At 38.4% G+C, this 21,315-nt stretch overlaps 1 protein-coding gene across 7 annotated transcripts in view; it reads right to left on the bottom strand.

The window, feature by feature from the left end:
* The window catches only part of LOC128224846 (uncharacterized), a 38,885-nt gene that overhangs the window by 6,932 nt on the left and 10,638 nt on the right, over positions 1 to 21,315 (bottom strand). For 4 of the 7 annotated variants that reach the window (XM_052934925.1, XM_052934926.1, XM_052934930.1 and 1 more), the window contains 6 exons: positions 7,810 to 7,884; positions 6,016 to 6,181; positions 3,384 to 3,461; positions 2,412 to 2,591; positions 1,137 to 1,238; positions 711 to 823 (listed from right to left, as the gene is read on the bottom strand). In XM_052934925.1, the coding sequence (XP_052790885.1) occupies positions 711 to 823; positions 1,137 to 1,238; positions 2,412 to 2,591; positions 3,384 to 3,461; positions 6,016 to 6,181; positions 7,810 to 7,884 (714 nt within the window). Of the gene's footprint in view, positions 1 to 710; positions 824 to 1,136; positions 1,239 to 2,411; positions 2,592 to 3,383; positions 3,462 to 6,015; positions 6,182 to 7,809; positions 7,885 to 8,265; positions 8,425 to 15,591; positions 15,604 to 16,299; positions 16,450 to 21,315 lie in introns of those variants that run through there. The other 3 variants (XM_052934928.1, XM_052934931.1, XM_052934927.1) reach the window with 3 other exon arrangements.

Genomic DNA, 21,315 nt, shown 5'->3' with positions numbered 1-21,315 from the left:
CGCCTTAACGGCCAGCCTGTTATATCTGGGGCAGTGTCAGTCACAAATCTAATTCCAGACTCAAGACTCAATATGGCAAAACTTCATTTCATTGTAACTTTCCTTTTAGCAACGCATTGATAGTGAAATTTGTTGAAATATGTTACTATTTAGATTTTGTTTTATTAGTTGCATAAAATTATATTTTTATAAAAGGAATGAAATAAAATGATGCTTTGTTCCTTCATAAAAATGCTTTTCTTAGTTTGAGTCTTGATTTGGAATTGAGACTATTCGTAATTTTGGCCCCTGAAGAAACACACAGACTGTTATTATAATTCTGTGACAATGGATCCTACACTTGATTAAGCTATATCCATGAATGTCATGCCTATATACAAAGTATTAAGTTATACCAGGCTCTACACATTCGGACGCATACATGATACGCAGTACACAGTTGTTATAGGATAGTTAAGCGATTTTGGGCTATACTCTGAGTGAGGGTACATGAATTATTAGCTTAGGTTTTTTCCAAGAATACCATTAAGGCCCTAAATCGCTCACCTATCCTCAAACCACTTTGAGGTAGTATACACAAATAGAAACGTATCTTGCTCAGTACCATGCATTTAATATCAAGATCAGTATACAAATACGAGATATATACATGTATAGTATTGGATATAAGGTATTTTCTAATGCTACATGCCGCAATTTTGAGAACTGACCTTGAAACGTCCAGCGTCACCGCCATCAGTGGAAGTTGTCTCCCGTGTCGTCGTGACCTTGGATCCGTCAGCTTTGATTATGGTTTCCTCTACGATTGTCTTTTTCACTCCACCTTTAGGTCAAATGGACTGTACTTCATATAAGTTAAACAAATTGTTTTTGATTTCAAAGAATAGCGTATAATTCTTGGATATTTTTGTACTATGATATTACAATGAACCCAACTCAGATTCAATGCATTTCAAACTTGGTTGTAAGTACTAATATCTCGTATTACTAAATAGATATAAGTGACACCCTTGTACATGTATGGATAATACAAATACATTTTTTTGAAAATATCGCGTGTTCTGTAATAATTACCGTTGTACTCAATCATTGGCTTAAATAATTATATTATTATGGCGATGTAGGTACAAATGTACCTTCCGTTCGGGTGATTGTCTTGGTGGTTTTTCGCTCGGTACCTCCAGAGGCACCTCCATCGCCGAATCTGCTTGCAAACGGTCCGCCACTGCTGCTGGTGTCTGAATTCAACGAGAGAAATCGTAAATGTTTCTTATCTTTTTTTTAAGATTTTTTTAAAGATATACATTTCATCGGTATCTCTTCTAGCAACTTCCAACAGAACCCTTGCCGGGTGTCCTCGAATCTGCTTGCAAACTTGCTGCTGCTGTTTAATTTCAAAGGAAGGTCATAACAAGTTTGATTTCGTTTGTTTGAAAATATCTTAATCAAGTTATATTCTCTCGGAACCACCAATAGTGTCTGGTTTTCACCGACCAAGGCGGTAACCCCTTATTTACTAATAACTATAATTTGATATTCGTGTTAGGTAGTGTCTGGTTTTCCTTTATCCTTGCTCCTGTAAATAAGATATATCATTAAATGTTTGGTGGCCAGACATGACTCTGAAGTTCCGATTGTTTAAATATTCCGAAGAGACCGTCTGTAAGAAAATGTAAGAGTTCACTTTGTCTGATGTGAACAAATTTGCCCGTTAGGTGCCCCTCGCTTTACTGCATACATAAACACCAGTGATGTGTTGTCCCCGTGACAATTCGCATTATAACAAGCAAAAAGAGGACGTGTACAAAGATGAACTTATGTTTGACGCTACGGTTTGCATCTTGAGGTTTTCGATGTACAATCCTGTTATTTTTGACGTCTGATGAACCCAGATAATTCGGTCTCATTTAATAGGGTTTAATCTGTAGATGACGAATATATTAATATAACATCGAAATCAATAGTACACACACGGTGTTATGGCTTTAGAAGATTGAACAATCGGTCATATTTCATCCGATTTCAGTTGAAATATAGAAAACTGCCATAATTTTATATGTTATGCATTTCTGATCGTTTTACACATGAGTCATCATTTAAAAGAATTAAAAGTTACGCCCAATGCTTCAGTCATTTAAAAACTGCTTGTTACATCGGATGTCTGAATACACTAATATTGTTGTCAGTCTCTACGGACGCTTTAATCATAATCACAACATTTGGCAATGGGAAACGTCTGCTGTTCCCCAATATTACGATGACATTTAATATCCCGGACTAGACAGGCAAAGTGTGTGCCAAATGAACTCCCAAAACGTTTCCAGCAGTACATTTCTTAGACCCATTGCTTTCGGCTTGCATACGTCAAGTTATTTAAAGCTATACTACAATAATTGCTATCAAGAATATACCTTTTTGCACAGGCAGTATAATTTTCCCGTCCTTCGGGGGAAGAACATTTTCAGCAAATTTTCCCCCCATGTTTCCTGCAGGTCTGTAGCTTGCAACAACGATGGTCTTTCCATCCTTTGACTGGGCCTTGCCGACACCCATTTCTTTGCTGCCTTTCCAAACAACCTGAGTAAAATGTCCTGAAAATTATAAAACGGAAACATTTTATTTCTAATGCGACGTTAGCCGATAGTCTATTACATCTCGTTTGAGTGAAACAACTGGAACCAGATGTTGTCTATAATAATGAAAGGTGATGAAGCATGCCTTCTCGTGTGCATACAGCCCGCAACCTTTTCAGAAGCGAACACCCTTTCCACTTGAATGCTCACCGATAGTCGATAGGGTTAGGGTTAGGGTTATAGTCATGTACAGAATGTATGAAAAAACAACATAAGTAGAAATTATGATTTGTTTGAAACTCTTCATTGACGGCATCGGGAGTGTTAAACTGGATACCCTGGCACTGGCTTAAATAAAAGTATTCTTAGTCGTAGAAAACTCCCGGGTCATATTGTAAAACATGCAATGGGTTATGACGTCATCTTTTATTCCAATACTGCGATCAGGTTAGCGTGACGTCATTTAGTCACTGATATTGGACGTTAGCCGTGTAAGGCAGCTATTCTTTAATGCAATAGTACGCTGTCAATTACCTTTTTACAAGTCAGCTGTACAATACTTAATGTATTGTTAATCCTAATGAGCTACTATTTAAAACGTAAATACAAGAATTGATCGCATTTTCTGTGTTACATGCTGTGTGAATGCAGGATGGCATGCGTGCAAATTCCTAATGAAACTAAAAAACCAGAAAACCAAGTAAAAGCATTTATTATAAAACCAAATTATAAAGATAATGTCAAATCAATAGAAAGAATGATTAGAGACGCGCTTATGTCTGCAATATGCCACATTCATCATGGTCTTACCCGAGGATAGGGTGCGAGGTTCACCCCCAAATGTGTGCTGCTTGACCTCGCTGTACCATTGGTCTGTCGCGTCTTGACCTGAAATGGCAAGAATATCAAAATCTGGGAATACTATTTTGATTGATAAAAAGTGCATAGGAAAATTTGTTGCGAATGCTGTGGTGTTGTTTTTTTCGCTAATAGTTTAAATCGATCATTCGTTTCCGCTTTTAAAGAATTTGGTCAGGGGCCGTATTCAATATGTATCTTAGATTTTGACTAAGATTCGCTCTTATCTTAAAATACAAATCTTAAATCGGTCCTTAGATCAAAATTTGCAACTAAGATCAAAAAGAGTAAAACTTAGATTCCGACTAAGATTCGATCTCAAATGCCATTTCGAGGCTCCGTTTCCCAGCGTTAAAAATAGAAATATATACATGCGCGCGAACTGGGTTACTTTGGTCAGATTGACACTTCCAACTAAATGGACGCTATGCAAAATTATTTTTTTGACGGCCTTGACAACAATTTAATGTATACATCATGCATATAAACTAGTCTGTTTCATTTGAATGGTCATATATACGAACTTCATTAAAATACAGATGATTATCCTGAATTTGTATTATACACCTAAAATGCTTGTGAATTTGTAGTTTTTGCTTGGAAAAAGAACATCATTTGAATAGTGTATGATTTCAACATATCTTATAACATCGTTAAATTAACAAAGCTTCACAGATAAATTGGGAAAATATGGGGGAAGATGCAAACTTGACTGTAATGTAAATATATGTTTATGTCTATTAATTTTCAAATTGAGCTAAATAAATGTTATTTGTGTTTAAATAAAATAAAATGAAGCCTGATTTATATTAACTTTAAATATGTAACCTTATATTTACTATTATTTATTTTTTTTGAATTATGCAAACTGCGATTCACATGTCATATTACATAATCCATGGTTGGAAATAAAAGTTATATTATCTTATCATAGCTTATCTTATCTTATCGTATGGCCTTACCCCGTCTAAATCCTCGGGAATACGTAATTCGCTTGTTAAAAGAAGCCATTTAGATATTTAAAATTAAAACACATATACATTCCGTGTATGACCTTTTGCTTTGATACAATAATAAATCCAATGTTAACTATAACTCGTCGTCACTGATTTGTTTTTATTCTATATAACAACTAAAAAATGATTAACGAGTATTTTTGAGTGTTGACAATATCCGGATGCCAGCCTCAAGAGGTTATGTGGTCACACACCGTGGAAAAGTGTACTAGTAAATTAAGGGTTCATTTGTGAATAATTATGTATTAACTTTTGTTGAAAAACTAATCATATTTATTGATAACGCTAAGTGATTTTCAAACTTTTTCAGTGAGGCAAAGATGATTTATATATATTACAAGTGACTGTAATTTGTAGCAAACCATTCAATTAATGTTATTAAGTAAAGCATATATATGGTTTAATAAACACGATATGAAATACATTTATGAAACAGGCGGTTGTTATTTTCTGCTTCATTCAACAACATTCATATAAAATTTAGTTTGAAAAATTATGCGTCTTTAGTAAAAAAAGAATATAGTACATGTACGTTGATTGAAGGTTGTCACCCAGATTCCAATTCATCGAAACTTCTTAAGCATAAAAGTTTTAAATCCCTTGTTCCATTTAGATACATACGTTGCTTATACTTAATATTACGAACATAAGAAAGAGAGTTTAATTTTAAATGACTTCCTGTAATAATTTAAAAACCCTTTAAAATTAGAAAGTTGCGAAAATTATACCAAAGCTAAAATAGTGGGCTTTGGTTAATCCTGTTACAACTTACAAGTGACTTAAGATGTTTCTTGAATATGAGGCCAAATGTCAGTTTAAATGAAACATCATAATCAAAAGGCGAGAAGATAAAACTGGTGTTGAAACTAGTATCAATGTACCTAGGTTTAAATTCAAAGTTATGAAAACAAAATTAATGCCTCAGTCACATTTGCCACAGCGGCCGTAGGGTCTGAAATATCTGCGCCCAATAGCAATACTTTATAGCCGCCGCAGCATTCCTACGGCCTCAAGTCTGCCCTAGGGCGCCTGTGGAATTCCTGCGGCCGCCGCAATTTTGTTGGGGTACGCAAAAGTCAATTATAATGCATGAGACTACCGGGCACGGCAAACGCAAGGCCACCGTACGCTTGACGTATGCTCTCCGTGGAACCGCTCTACGGCATGGCTACGGCATGTCTATTCTACGGCGAACGTACAAATAAACAGGTCATAACTGTGCATCACGGCGACCCTTACGGCCTGTAATTTACAAGACCCTAGGACAGACGCACGGCAAGCACAAGGTCGCATTGTAATCGCTCTACGTCATGGTTCTACGGCAAACGTAGTGATGAAAAACGTAATAACTCCGCGCTGTGGCGACCCTTACGGCCTGTGAACTATTGGGATACGCCGTATAGTTACCCTGCGGCTTGCGTATATCCTCTGCGGTCGCAGCATTTATGTATCGATATCGGGAATCACCGGCCGCCGTAGCCTAGCCGTAGAGCAAATGTGACTGATTATTTGTTTCGTGGCCTGACCCTATAAAACATGAACGAGACTTTTTAAAATGGAATAACTACCAGAATAAGCATCGGGCCTTGACGACCACTTCATGGCAATGTTTTCTCCAAGCCTGTCGCCTTTCAAATCACAATTGCTGTGCTCAAAACTGTTGGTAGCCACGAGGTGGTCGGCCCACTTCTGAGCAAACTCCGTCAGGTCCTTCGCATGTTTGAGATCTTTTGCCTGTAATTGACATAAACAAGTATGCTTGCGTTAATTGACTTAGCAAAAGTAGTAGGTTTAGTAGGTTTAGTATAGTTCTAGTAGGTGGACTAGTAGTATATGTGTCAGGGGCGTAGCTACCCCTCTATCCATGTGGGTTCATAATTGTGCTCGGGGAGTGGGGGATGGAGGGGGTCCGGGGGCATGATGACCCTCGGACAATTTTGAAACCCATGGTGCAACTGGTGCATTCTGTGCGATCTGAGGTGCTTTGATTAGTACGGGAAAATGGAAAACTTTAGGATCATGGAGTCAAGTACGCATAGTGCAACTTTGAGTGATTTTTTTTTCATTTATTGTCATAATCATGTGGATTCAGCCGCGTACAGTCGTATAGGCAGCTACACGCCTGGATGTCCGTACTTGGTTCTACATGTACCCGCGAAAATCTCGCAAAGCGTTCATATCAGCTAAAAAATATCACTACAATCAAGCAAACATGAATTACTATAAACTTGCAATTTAATTCAAGTTGTTCGGTAAATAAGCGTGTGTACACATGAGCAAGAATAATTTAACAGGCTGTTAGTTACTTTTCATAATACGGTGTCCTGAATGATGCGTACACATGTTAACGCTTTGATACCAGACCATTTTCCAGATTTTGGTTTTATTTAGTAAAAAGCTTATGTACGAGAAGGTCCGTCTGTTAAATCATTTGTACGCCCAAATTCCATATTCGCAATAACTTAAACTGATTATGTTCCATGTATTCCATTCATGCAAAGCCCTGCTGTTTTATTATTCAGTCAACAGCTGTTGAGTACAATGATACATACTGGCACATATGTTAAAGAGTGTTCACAATGGGTGCACGTCATATGATCATATTCGATAAAGCTACAGAGATCGTGCAATCTGAAACGGTTATAAAATTCGGTCGAAATATCATTACAAAATTGGTAAAGAATATATTGGAATTGTTCAAGTTAACTGTGCTCTGCATATGCAGGCGATTTTAAGCAGCTGTTAAAATTGACAAACATGATGCACATCACGTGTACATTTTCGAAGACAATCGTTTTGAAAAAAGTCTTCAACTGCAATAATAAACGGCTATATAAATGTGGCTTAATTCTGCCATTACGCATAAAGGTCTGGTTTAAGAAATGTCAGACTTGTCACTTAGGGATGTGCTCATAAACAGGGCTACACCGGTTATGCTTAGACCGATATATCCATATTCATTAACCGGAGATCTGATTAATGATATAGGACCCCAGAGAGTGATAATGATTATCAGTGCTGCAGTAGCTTCTTTGCCACTTGGAAAATGGTGTTGCGAGCTAGGGTATTGCACTCGGATCTCTTGTATTTCATTCTCTTTCTTTAAGTCTTCTAATATCTGGATTGACTGGGAATTACATTCCAGTATATCTAATCCCACTAATAGCATGTAAACCCAAATAAAGTTGTGATGGCGTCACAGCGGGGTCAAGCCATAATGCAGCCAATGGGCGCGGGCAGACCTTTATAAACTCAAATACATAATACAAAAAGGTTTGCTATTGCGTGTGCAACACAACTAGCATAAATCGGCCATGCTTTGAAACTAATGGAGCCCATTATATACTTGAAAACCAGGATACCTGATGTCTGGATCTGTATTCGTTGTGGGCTTTCACCATCTCATCGATAAACTTCTTGTCCGACATCTTCGATTCCTGCAATGACAAAAACAGTGTTTATATATTAATCTAAAATAAGAGCTCTCGGTCTGAAAAATGAGAAGTCACTTCTTGTTGACGTGTTCATGTGATATTACTATTTCCTCTCAAGATAAATCTTCACAGAAGTTTTATCATAGCACATGTCATTTGAATGTTTTGTTTGATATTTCTATGGCATATATATGCTTAAACATTGTATAGAAATATTCTCCACATTGAACATTAAATTAATAACACACTTAATCGACATCTCTCTTTTGCTCAATGAAATAAAACCACAAACATTTCTTTTTCTATAACTAAAAAATATTAGTAATATTAAAATAATTAATATTAAAATATATATATATATATATAATTTAACTATTTACATACATCAAATTCTTCCTGCATTTTTTTATTATTGTTCCAATGATATTCCAAATTAAAAATGTTTCTCTTAAACGGTAATCTATCGAGACTACAGTCACCGTAAATGAGCGGCAGAAACGCGGGAAAGTGTGTAACAGAAGAACATTCAACCGGAACACCCCGGCCTTTATCCAACAGAATCTATCTCGATATGCCGGATATGGCCGAGTTTTTACGATTGGAGAACATTAATTCATTGAATTTGAAAACAGCCCGTTCCCAGAATTCAATACCCTATATTGTTTTGAAAATAATATAAAACCGCTGTAAATATTTGACAATAGTTATGTTTTGCAATAAAATAAAAAAACCTTGAACATAAATTTGATAGTTTGCCACACGCTCATATATTTAAAATTTTAAAGTTCGCTTGGGATCATTTTTGCATCGCAATGAAAACTAATGTGAAAAGCCATCACGCTTTAAATTAAACCAAGAGCTTGGATCGGGATCCAACAGGTATATATACTCACCAAATGGGTATAACCCGAAGATAAGGAAGCTACCCTCTCCCCTGCGCACCTCCCCACCCCACACCCCATCCCCCCACCCCCAAACAAAGATTTAACAGAGAGACATACAACGTCAAAATGCATCAAACACAATACACAGATACTGATATATCGTTATTATAGCATGTATGGATAACCACTTCGTACGATCAGTGAGTACAAATAAAACATTATTTGGATATGTTATCATTCAACTGATATGTATAAGTTTGTTTTCGTATGCATAGTGAAATCAAATATGAGTTTTAAGCTGCACTCTCACAGTGCCAGTCATATCATAAGACTGCTGACAAAAAAATTAGATCGCAAATTTTTATATTTAAGTTCAAAAATTGATGTTTTATGCATTTTTCTTAAACCGTTAGTAACGCTTTTAGCCATAAAACATTAAAATTCGAACGGAAATGTGAAAAAAATGCGATCTGATCTTTTGTCAGCATTTTTTTGTCACTGGTTTGCAGATATTTACGCCAAAAAATGCTCATTCCAAGACAAAAAATAAAAAAAAGTTGTCAAAACGGTAAATCTGCGAGAGTGCAGCTTTATGGGTATATATAAAGATCAAGTTGACTAAATGAGAATAATTTGTGCATTCAGATACTGTTTTTGTATAATTTACGCACTATAAGTTTACAGTGTGGCCATGTGATACTTGCATGTTGATATTGCATAGTATTAACCTTTATTCTGCAGGTATTATATCATTTACATGGTAGTAATGCCATCTGGAAAGTGTGAAATATCAAACGCCCTTTCAAATGTGGTGTTGACGCAGAATTAACGGTTGAGTTTGAAAGGCAGAACAGGATGAAAACCTGATACCTATCTTTGATGGGAACTAACACGCAATCTGTATTAAAATGAGACCGCCGCATACGCTTTTATTATCCGGTTCGTGAATTGAACGTTTTAAATTTATTGGGGCACTAAGTCCATAAGCAAATCTTATTAAATGGCATGTCAGGGCTTTGTTAAAACGGATTTGCCTTCATATGTAACAGTTGGGGAAAATGTGAAAGTTGGTGCTCGAAAATCAGGTTAAACCCCGAGTGCGTACAGTTTTCACTGACCGTAAAAGTTATAATACTCTGACCGTGCAAATTAGGTTACTCTGACCGTGCCAGTTAGGTTACTCTGACCGTGTCAGTTATGTTACTGTGACCGTGCCAGTAAGGTTACTCTGACCGTGTCAGTTAGGTTACTCTGACCGTGCCAGTTATGTTACTCTGACCGTGCCAGTAAGGTTACTCTGACCGTGCCAATTAGGTTATTCTAACCGTGCCAGTAAGGTTACTCTGACCGTGCCAGTTAGGTTACTATGACCGTGCCAGTTAGGTTACTATGACCGTGCCAGTAAGGTTACTCTGACCGTGCCAATTAGGTTATTCTAACCGTGCCAGTAAGGTTACTCTGACCGTGCCAGTTAGGTTACTATGACCGTGCCAGTTAGGTTACTATGACCGTGCCCGTTAGGTTACTCTGACCGTGCCAGTTAGGTTATTCTAACCGTGCCAGTTAGGTTACTATGACCGTGCCAGTAAGGTTACTCTGACAGTGCCAGTTAGGTTATTTTGACCGTGCCAGTTAGGTTATTCTAACCGTGCCAGTAAGGTTACTATGACGTGCCAGTAAGGTTACTCTGACCGTGCCAGTTAGGTTATTCTAACCGTGCCAGTTAGGTTACTATGACCGTGCCAGTTAGGTTACCCTGACCGTGCCAGTTAGGTTACTCTGACCGTGCCAGTAAGGTTACTATGACCGTGCCAGTTAGGTTACTATGACCGTGCCAGTTAGGTTACTCTGACCGTGCCAGTTAGGTTACTCTGACCGTGCCATTAAGGTAACTATGACCGTGCCAGTAAGGTTACTATGACCGTGCCAGTTAGGTAATTCTGACCGTGCCAGTTAGGTTACTATGACCGTGCCAGTAAGGTTACTATGAGTGTGCCAGTAAGGTTACTCTGACCGTGCCAGTTAGGTTACTCTGACTGTGCCAGTTATGCTACTCTGACCGTGTCAGTAAGGTTACTTTGACCGTGCCAGTAAGGGCTTCTCTGACCGTGCCAGTTAGCTCACTCTGACCAAAATGGCTGGTTTCTGTATCTAAAAAGCATAATTTTAAAATAATTAACATTAAATTGCAGATCATGGACTTCATACGGAGTAAAATTTCTGTCCGGTTTTTGCTACTAACTTTAATGACTTCAGTGTCATCAAACATTGGTGCTCTCCTAATTTGTTAATTAAAGCTGACAAACCATAACACTTAATTCACAACTGTCTGTCAGGTGTTCGGAACGATATCATTGATCTGTAAAGATAAAGGGTCAGTGTTATCCTTCATGTCACCAAAACACCCATCGTTATCTCATGTGCCATATTTGAACATATTAATATTCTGATTTTAGTAATACTCTGCGTGATAGGAAACCAAAATATCCCCATTGTAAGCAATTTAATGTCTGTTATCAGCTGAAAAATGTCGATGAACGTGCGGGAAGTATTATGTAATTGACAATCAATGTAAATAAATTTGAACCAAAAAAACAACATCGATTTCACAATTTAACTCCGAAATAGAAGTAGTAGTAGTAGTAGTAGTAGTAGAAGTAGTAGTAGTAGTAGTAGTAGTAGTAGTAGTAGTAGTAGTAGTAGTAGTGGTAGTGGTAGTGGAAGTGGTAGTGGTAGTGGTTGTGTTGATGGTGGTGGTTCTGATGGTGCTGCTGGTGGTAGTGGTAGTGGAAGTAGCAGTAGCTGTATCTGTAGCAGTAGCTGTATCTGTAGCAGTAGCAGAAACAGTAGCAGCAGTAGCAGCAGTAGCAGCAGTAGCAGCAGTAGCAGCAGCAGCAGAAGCAGCAGCAGCAGCAGCAGCAGCAGCAGCAGCAGCAGCAGCAGTAGCAGTAGTAGTAGCAGTAGTAGTAGTAGTAGTTCAACCAGATTATCAAACAGATACTTAAATTAATCAATCAAGTTTGTGCCTGTTTTCATCAAGAAATTCCTCGTGATAGACACAACCTTTCATAATCGTTCAAATGTTCTTAGAACAAAAGCAGCAGAACACAGACACATACATCATCTATCAGTGAATGAAGGGGTTATCGCATTGGAACGGCCAGTGACAATAACACACACCGAAGGAATCGATACGCGGGGACACAACTCTGTGTTCGAGTAGTCAACCTTACATGTAAAACTAGGGTTAAATTCTTGAAGGATCCATACGTATTCTCGTTGTTATGTATTAACTAAAGCATGGGGCATTCCATTCACATTATCAACAAGCGTATTACACGGTCGCTTTTCCATATGTATACTCAATATTTTCTTTATAGTAGCGGAACAATTTTTTAACTGGTCATAAAAGACAAACTAGTTTAGTACGTTGAAACTCCAATTTTTTTTATCTAAATTGTGACACTTCGAATTATGTCATGGACAATATGATATTTGTTTGAATGGATCCCAAAAGAGGGCCAAAATACTAGCATATCGTGTGTAAGTACAGGATTAATAAACAGGTCAAGGTGGTTAAAAACAGCGGTTTAAGCTCATAACAACACGTTTGGAAACAGACGGCCATATCATCAAAGCAGACGATGAAATAAGAACACACATAAATCGACATCCAAAATGGTAATTCGTAGTCTACGACAAAAAGTAAAAGTACAAAGAAAATCTATTACACTGACTACTCGTATAAGTGAAACTTTGATGACACAGCCAGACAGTACTTTTATAACTGTATGTGTTTCGGTCTTAAATATACTGGAAAACAGTCCAATGCACATTCTTGAGAAAAATCCCATAATTCATGCCCTAAAGTCCCTTAAAAAAACAACCGATATTTTCAGCCAATGAAAATGCAGATAGGCAATAAGTATGTATTACGCTTAATCATTAAAAATTTCAACTTTCGCGGCTGTTTCAAAGTCCGACTACTGCCAATCATACGATACACACTCCATGTGTCAGATTTAGCGTTGAAATGTGTCAGTCAATGAAGTTGTATTCTAAGTCAATAAGATTAACTGAAGTAAAATCTTAATGATTAAGAAGGTCTACACACACTCTATCAATTCCTAACCATTAGGTAAAAACGTCATGTCAGCTAACTATTATATAGCAGAACCTATACAATGAATGATTAAGTCTAGTTGCGTCCCTGTTGAGTTATTTATTCCATCGGAGGGATGAACATGGCATTTGTACAATATATAAAACGATTGGAATACCCATGAAAAGTATATTTAACACACATGATCAGGAAGATCACAGTTTGCTTGTAGTTGAATAAAATTCAAACAGAAACAAAAACATACATTTAACTTTCGATATTTAACGTTCTTTGTTTGAACTATTCCGCACTGACTGAACTATTCCGCACTGCCCTTTAAAATCAAGTGTCGAGCCCATGTTAAGTTTCTAGTTTAATGGACAACCCATTGACCACCAGTTTTATAGTATTTTTTCTATGAACAAACTCTATATAAGTGCAAGGTCAATAAAGAATCGCTATTCTATTATTTATGGCACTGTGTTATTGCTTTCATCAACTGCCTTTCAAGGCAAACACAATTGATCTAACCTTCACACACGGCGGTCAAATAAATTGGCTAAAATATCTGCAGTAAGTTTATCGTACGGAAGGGAAATAGCAAATACATCAGCAAGGAAATAAGTGAAATAATAGAGGTAAAACAGACAATTGATAAAAACCTCAATTACAAAGTATATAATATTTAACTACGTGATGAATGAATATTTAACTACGTGATGAATAAATGAATAAACGAACGAACGAACGAACGAACGAACGAACGAAAGAACGAAAGAATGAACGAACGAATGAATGTATAAATGAATCAATTAATCAATTAATCAATTAATCAAATAAATCAACCAATCCATCAATGAATCGATCTATTATGATTTTTTAAATCAATCAACCAATGATAAATGAATCCATTCTAGAGTAAAACAGTATCCACTTAAAATTAAATTTAAATGTTAAGTGACAAAAATTGTTCATACTTGCAAGTGATTATAAGTTTTAAAGTACACTTTAGAGTATAACAGACAGACAGACAGACAGACAGACAGAAAATTTATTCAAGTCTCACTTTTATACATTCATGGGATAAATACAGATAAAACATGCAATAATAATGTATAAAACCACTCCTCATGGAGTTATGAGAGACTATTTGCTCAATAAAAAACAATAAAATATATCAACTTTAAAACATACAATATAACTTAAAATATTCAGTAATAAAAATAAGGTGAGAATAATCATTAGTGTACAAAACATGCAATAAAACATACAAACACTAAATTACTTGTTATACAGATACTGACGTCGGAGTTTTAGGATATCATGACAGGTTTTGGCACTGTGTTTAACGATAGTTTCATTTGAAAGAAGAAATGAAAGTTTTTCGTTATCCGATAATGAATTGAAATTATCATTAATATCAATAACTTTTAACAACAGTAAATATCGTAGATTATTATATAAAGGACAATGTAATAAAACATGACATTCATCTTCTACTATGTTATGACAGTTAAAACAGGTTCTTTGTTCAACATTGAGTGATTCATAGCGGCCTGTTTCGAGTTTTAATGGCGCCACTCCACATCTAAATTTAGCTAACGCACTTCTGTTAAGGCGGGTAATAGATGGGCTCTGAACATAGTATTCTGTTTTATATGTTTGCTTAAAAGTTCTGTATAGCCGCAGTTTGTTGCCTCCATTTATCTGTCGTATGTTTGTATTTACATTTATAACATTACGCCATTGATGGTGAATTTGGTCAAACATAGTTGTATGACACGTATCTATTAATCTAAAGTGTTCAGATCTACGAATTTTAACGTTTATATCTAAGTTATAGTCAGCTATATCTTTCACTGTATTCATTACAATACGAGTCCAACACTTCTTATAACCAGATATTGCTTTAAATACAAAGTTATTCAGTCGATTACTGTCCATATTAGCTAATCGAACCCAATGGGAAATGACAACTTTCCATTGTTTAACAAGAGGTGGGGTCCATCCAATGTCACCATTCACAGCGGCGTTTGGTGTATATTTTCCTAATCCAAGGAAGAAGCGACTGGCTCTATGCTGGACGGCATTCATGCAGGCGTATTCCCGTGTTCCCCATATCGCAGCACCGTAGCTGATGGTTGGCCAGACTACTGTGTCGTAAAGTTTCGTAAAAACGTTAAATGGCATGCCTCCCATGGCTTTAAATTTTGATATAATAAGTCCAAGGGCTCGTGTAGCTGACTGGGCAACGTATTTTGCAGTGATGTTATAATCGAGACTGTCGTTTAGTAGTAGTCCTAGGTAACGATATTTTTCTACGCATTCCAATTCATTATTACTACATTTGAACTTAAACTGTGTTTTCTGTCTAGACGGATTTCTAAAGTGCATAACCTTGCTCTTCTCAATATTAACGGTCATGTCGTTTGTGCAACACCATCGCGATAGTATGTCTAGCAAATATTGAAGATCGTTTTCATTTTCGGCAATTAACACTAAATCATCCGCATAAAATAGGTGACTTATTATCTTGCCGTTAAATAAAACACCTTTATTTGAATGCTCAAATAGTTCGCTGCAGTCATTAAAAAAAAAGTTGAACATTGTCGTGGAAACCAGACAGCCCTGTTTCAGGCCAGTGGATACGTCAAACCAATCGGTTGTATAGTTGTTCACGCGCACGGCACATTTGACCGATTTGTAAATAATATTGATAATTACCAAGCTATAATATCGCCCTTCCGATCACTGTTTAAATACGGAAAATATTGAATATGGAAATACAAAATGTGACAGCTTGTATACAGATCATTTCCATCACTATTACAGTGGATTCTAAAGGCTAGATGTTATACTAAAATTGAAATATAACACTGGTATTATATGTGATAATATAAGCAAATGGTAGGCGTACTTAGTGGCACATGTACACTATCATTATATTATAATGATAGTATACATGAAAGGAAACTGAGTATCTGCAAGTGCTCTAACTAACAGATACTCAATTTCCTTTTGAGCAAATTACAACATTATCTATGTTCAGATTCAATAAAACAATAAAACTGAAAAAAGTCCAGTTGCCTAATATTGAACCAGCATTCGATCCTTTTCTTAATATTTGCTATATTTCTAGAACCACTGTTATATGAAACACAATTAATTACGAGTTACACGAGTTCATTATATTAAATTAGGTAAAGATCTGATATGATTTTAGTAACTAGTTCTTCTTAAAACACTGAACAATGTAGAAATAATTAATAAGTGCACATTTTGTCCTGCAAATAATAAATTTACAGTAAAACCAATCATTTACCCTTAACACAAGTATCAAAATATTCCATCTTTACAACAATGATAAAAAATATTGCCTGCACAATTTTAAAGCAACCATAATAATTCTTCAGTAATACAACATATATCTACCTTGCACTCTTTCAAACTCAAATCCAAATTTTATATTTATTTTAAACAATAAGCACTTCGAAAATTGAAATGTGGTTTACGTATACGTTTCAACTAGTCCTTATTGTTTTCCGCACTTCATATACGTATGTGCTTTCCTCTCGACCAATTGATCTCTAAACATTGATCCTGGTACTGCACTATCGCGAGTTTGTGTCTGTTGATAGTACTTCATTCTAGCCTTAGAATTTATTATTTGTTTCAGGTCAGCTTCTGATTGAAAACTTGTGTGCCAATAGAATGTATCAATATTGGATAAGTCATGTCGGAGTTGAAATAAAATAGTGCAAATATTGGTGTTTTGGGTAAATTGTTCGATATGCTGTAGTATTATATTGGGTGATATTGAACTTGTGATTCATAAGCCTCGTATATTTAACTGATAATATTTTCGATTATTCAAATTTAATATCTCCGAATTAAATTTTGGTGTCCTTTTTATCGAATGGTTCTTCATTTTTTACATAAGGCCGATATCGGACATACGTTGAAATGTTTAACTCGCGAAAGAATAGTCAGTGGACTGCTCAAATGATACGTAAGAGGTTATTTGACTGAATTATTATTTTATTACTGTTTCGCTGATGGCGCTTGACTGCGGATCCGTGTTTTAATGAAATATCGTCAAATATGTTGGGCTTATTTCATATGTTTCCATTCCTTTTACGATATGACAGTCAAGTTCCTCAGTACTATTTAGCTTTCTAATTAATCACTTCGACCACTGACGATAGCTTAAGTAATGCATACAAATGACGGCAAATTAACCTCCTCTACCTCCAACGTTGATGGGTAGAATAATGCAAAGAATGCAATGGAAGCTACGGAGATTAAAGCCAAGAAGACAACGCCAAGTTTTAGTTTCCTTGTCAACAGGGATAAGGACCTTAGACTAAAGTCAAACAGCCAACGCCTTGGTATGATCTTTTTGTCGACTGACAGGACCAGAGACATAAGTCAAACAACAAACGGCTAGGTGTGACGTACTGTGAACTGGCAGAAGAACCAGAGACATTAGTCAAACAACAGACGGCTAGGTGTGACGTACTGTGAATTGGCAGAAGGACCAGAGATATGAGTCAAACAACAGACGGCTAGGTGTGACGTACTGTGAACTGGCAGAAGGACCAGAGACATGAGTCAAACAACAGACGGCTAGGTGTGACGTACTGTGAAATGACAGAAGGACCAGAGACTTAAGTCAAACAACAGACGCCTAGGTGTGACGTACTGTGAACTGGCATAAGGACCAGAGTCTTAAGTCAAACAACAAACGGCAAGGTGTGACGTACTGTGAACTGGCAGAAGGCCCAGAGACTTAAGTCAAACAACAGACGGCTAGGTGTGACGTACTGTGAACTGGCAGAAGAACCAGAGACATAAGTCAAACAACAGACGACTAGGTGTGACGTATTGTGAACTGGCAGAAGGTCCAGAGATCTAAGTCAAACAAAAAACGGCTATGTGTGACCTACTGTGAACTGGCAGAAGGACCAGTGACATTAGTCAAACAACAGACGACTAGGTGTGACGTACTGTGAACTGGCAGAAGAACCAGAGACATAAGTCAAACAACAATCGGCTAGGTGTGACGTACTGTGAACTGGCAGAAGGTCCAGAGACATAAGTCAAACAACAGACGACTAGGTGTGACGTACTGTGAACTGGCAGAAGGTCCAGAGACATAAGTCAAACAACAAACGGCTAGGTGTGACGTTCTGTGAACTGGCAGAAGGGCCAGAGTCTTAAGTCAAACAACAAACGGCAAGGTGTGACGTACTGTGAACTGGCAGAAGGCCCAGAGACTTAAGTCAAAGCCAGTTCACAGTACGTCACACCTAGTCGTCTGTTGTTTGACTTATGTCTCTGGCAGAAGGACCAGAGACATGAGTCAAACAACAGACGGCTAGGTGTGACGTACTGTAAACTGGCAGAAGAACCAGAGACACTAGTCAAACAACAGATGGCTAGGTGTGACGTACTGTGAACTGGCAGAAGGACCAGAGACATGAGTCAAACAACAGACGGCTAAGGGTGACGTACTGTGAACTGGCAGAAGAACCAGAGACATTAGTCAAACAACAGACGGCTAGGTGTGACGTACTGTGAACTGGCAGAAGGACCAGAGACATTAGTCAAACAACAGACGACTAGGGGTGACGTACTGTGAACTGGCAGAAGGACCAGAGACATTAGTCAAACAACAGACGGCTAGGTGTGACGTACTGTGAACTGGCAGAAGGACCAGAGACATGAGTCAAACAACAGACGGCTAGGTGTGACGTACTGTGAACTGGCAGAAGAACCAGAAACTTAAGTCAAACAACAAACGGCTAGGTGTGACGTATTGTGAACTGGCAGACGGACCAGTGACATTAGTCAAACAACAGACGGCTAGGTGTGACGTACTGTGAACTGGCAGAAGGACCAGAGACATTAGTCAAACAACAGACGACTAGGGGTGACGTACTGTGAACTGGCAGAAGGACCAGATACATTAGTCAAACAACAGACGGCTAGGTGTGACGTACTGTGAACTGACATAAGGACCAGAGACATTAGTCAAACAACAAACGGCTAGGTGTGACGTACTGTGAACTGGCAGAAGAACCAGAGACATGAGTCAAACAACAAACGGCTAGGTGTGACGTACTGTGAACTGGCAGAAGAACCAGAAACTTAAGTCAAACAACAAACGGCTAGGTGTGACGTACTGTGAACTGGCAGACGGACCAGTGACATTAGTCAAACAACAGACGGCTAGGTGTGACGTACTGTGAACTGGCAGAAGGACCAGTGACATAAGTCAAACAACAGACGGCTAGGTGTGACGTACTGTGAACGGGCAGAAGAACCAGAGACATTAGTCAAACAACAGACGGCTAGGTGTGACGTACTGTGAACTGGCAGAAGAACCAGAGACATTAGTCAAACAACAGACGGCTAGGTGTGACGTACTGTGAACTGGCAGAAGAACCAGAGACATTAGTCAAACAACAAACGGCTAGGTGTGACGTACTGTGAACTGACATAAGGACCAGTGACATTAGTCAAACAACAGACGGCTAGGTGTGACGTTCTGTGAACTGACATAAGGACCAGAGACATTAGTCAAACAACAGACGGCTAGGTGTGACGTACTGTGAACTGGCAGAAGGACCAGAGACATTAGTCAAACAACAGACGACTAGGGGTGACGTACTGTGAACTGGCAGAAGGACCAGATACATTAGTCAAACAACAGACGGCTAGGTGTGACGTACTGTGAACTGACATAAGGACCAGAGACATTAGTCAAACAACAAACGGCTAGGTGTGACGTACTGTGAACTGGCAGAAGAACCAGAGACATGAGTCAAACAACAAACGGCTAGGTGTGACGTACTGTGAACTGGCAGAAGAACCAGAAACTTAAGTCAAACAACAAACGGCTAGGTGTGACGTACTGTGAACTGGCAGACGGACCAGTGACATTAGTCAAACAACAGACGGCTAGGTGTGACGTACTGTGAACTGGCAGAAGGACCAGTGACATAAGTCAAACAACAGACGGCTAGGTGTGACGTACTGTGAACTGGCAGAAGAACCAGAGACATTAGTCAAACAACAGACGGCTAGGTGTGACGTACTGTGAACTGGCAGAAGAACCAGAGACATTAGTCAAACAACAGACGGCTAGGTGTGACGTACTGTGAACTGGCAGAAGAACCAGAGACATTAGTCAAACAACAAACGGCTAGGTGTGACGTACTGTGAACTGACATAAGGACCAGTGACATTAGTCAAACAACAAACGGCTAGGTGTGACGTACTGTGAACTGGCAGACGGACCAGTGACATTAGTCAAACAACAGACGGCTAGGTGTGACGTACTGTGAACTGGCAGAAGGACCAGTGACATAAGTCAAACAACAGACGGCTAGGTGTGACGTACTGTGAACGGGCAGAAGAACCAGAGACATTAGTCAAACAACAGACGGCTAGGTGTGACGTACTGTGAACTGGCAGAAGAACCAGAGACATTAGTCAAACAACAGACGGCTAGGTGTGACGTACTGTGAACTGGCAGAAGAACCAGAGACATTAGTCAAACAACAAACGGCTAGGTGTGACGTACTGTGAACTGACATAAGGACCAGTGACATTAGTCAAACAACAGACGGCTAGGTGTGACGTTCTGTGAACTGACATAAGGACCAGAGACATTAGTCAAACAACAGACGGCTAGGTGTGACGTACTGTGAACTGGCAGAAGGACCAGAGACATTAGTCAAACAACAGACGACTAGGGGTGACGTACTGTGAACTGGCAGAAGGACCAGATACATTAGTCAAACAACAGACGGCTAGGTGTGACGTACTGTGAACTGACATAAGGACCAGAGACATTAGTCAAACAACAAACGGCTAGGTGTGACGTACTGTGAACTGGCAGAAGAACCAGAGACATGAGTCAAACAACAAACGGCTAGGTGTGACGTACTGTGAACTGGCAGAAGAACCAGAAACTTAAGTCAAACAACAAACGGCTAGGTGTGACGTACTGTGAACTGGCAGACGGACCAGTGACATTAGTCAAACAACAGACGGCTAGGTGTGACGTACTGTGAACTGGCAGAAGGACCAGTGACATAAGTCAAACAACAGACGGCTAGGTGTGACGTACTGTGAACTGGCAGAAGAACCAGAGACATTAGTCAAACAACAGACGGCTAGGTGTGACGTACTGTGAACTGGCAGAAGAACCAGAGACATTAGTCAAACAACAGACGGCTAGGTGTGACGTACTGTGAACTGGCAGAAGAACCAGAGACATTAGTCAAACAACAAACGGCTAGGTGTGACGTACTGTGAACTGACATAAGGACCAGTGACATTAGTCAAACAACAGACGGCTAGGTGTGACGTTCTGTGAACTGACATAAGGACCAGAGACATTAGTCAAACAACAGACGGCTAGGTGTGACGTACTGTGAA

Source organism: Mya arenaria, chromosome 17 (genome assembly GCF_026914265.1).
Source record: "Mya arenaria isolate MELC-2E11 chromosome 17, ASM2691426v1".
NCBI classification, from domain to species: Eukaryota; Metazoa; Mollusca; class Bivalvia; order Myida; family Myidae; genus Mya; species Mya arenaria.
Note: the sequence above shows the minus strand (reverse complement) of the source record. Positions and strands in the feature narration are given on the sequence as shown.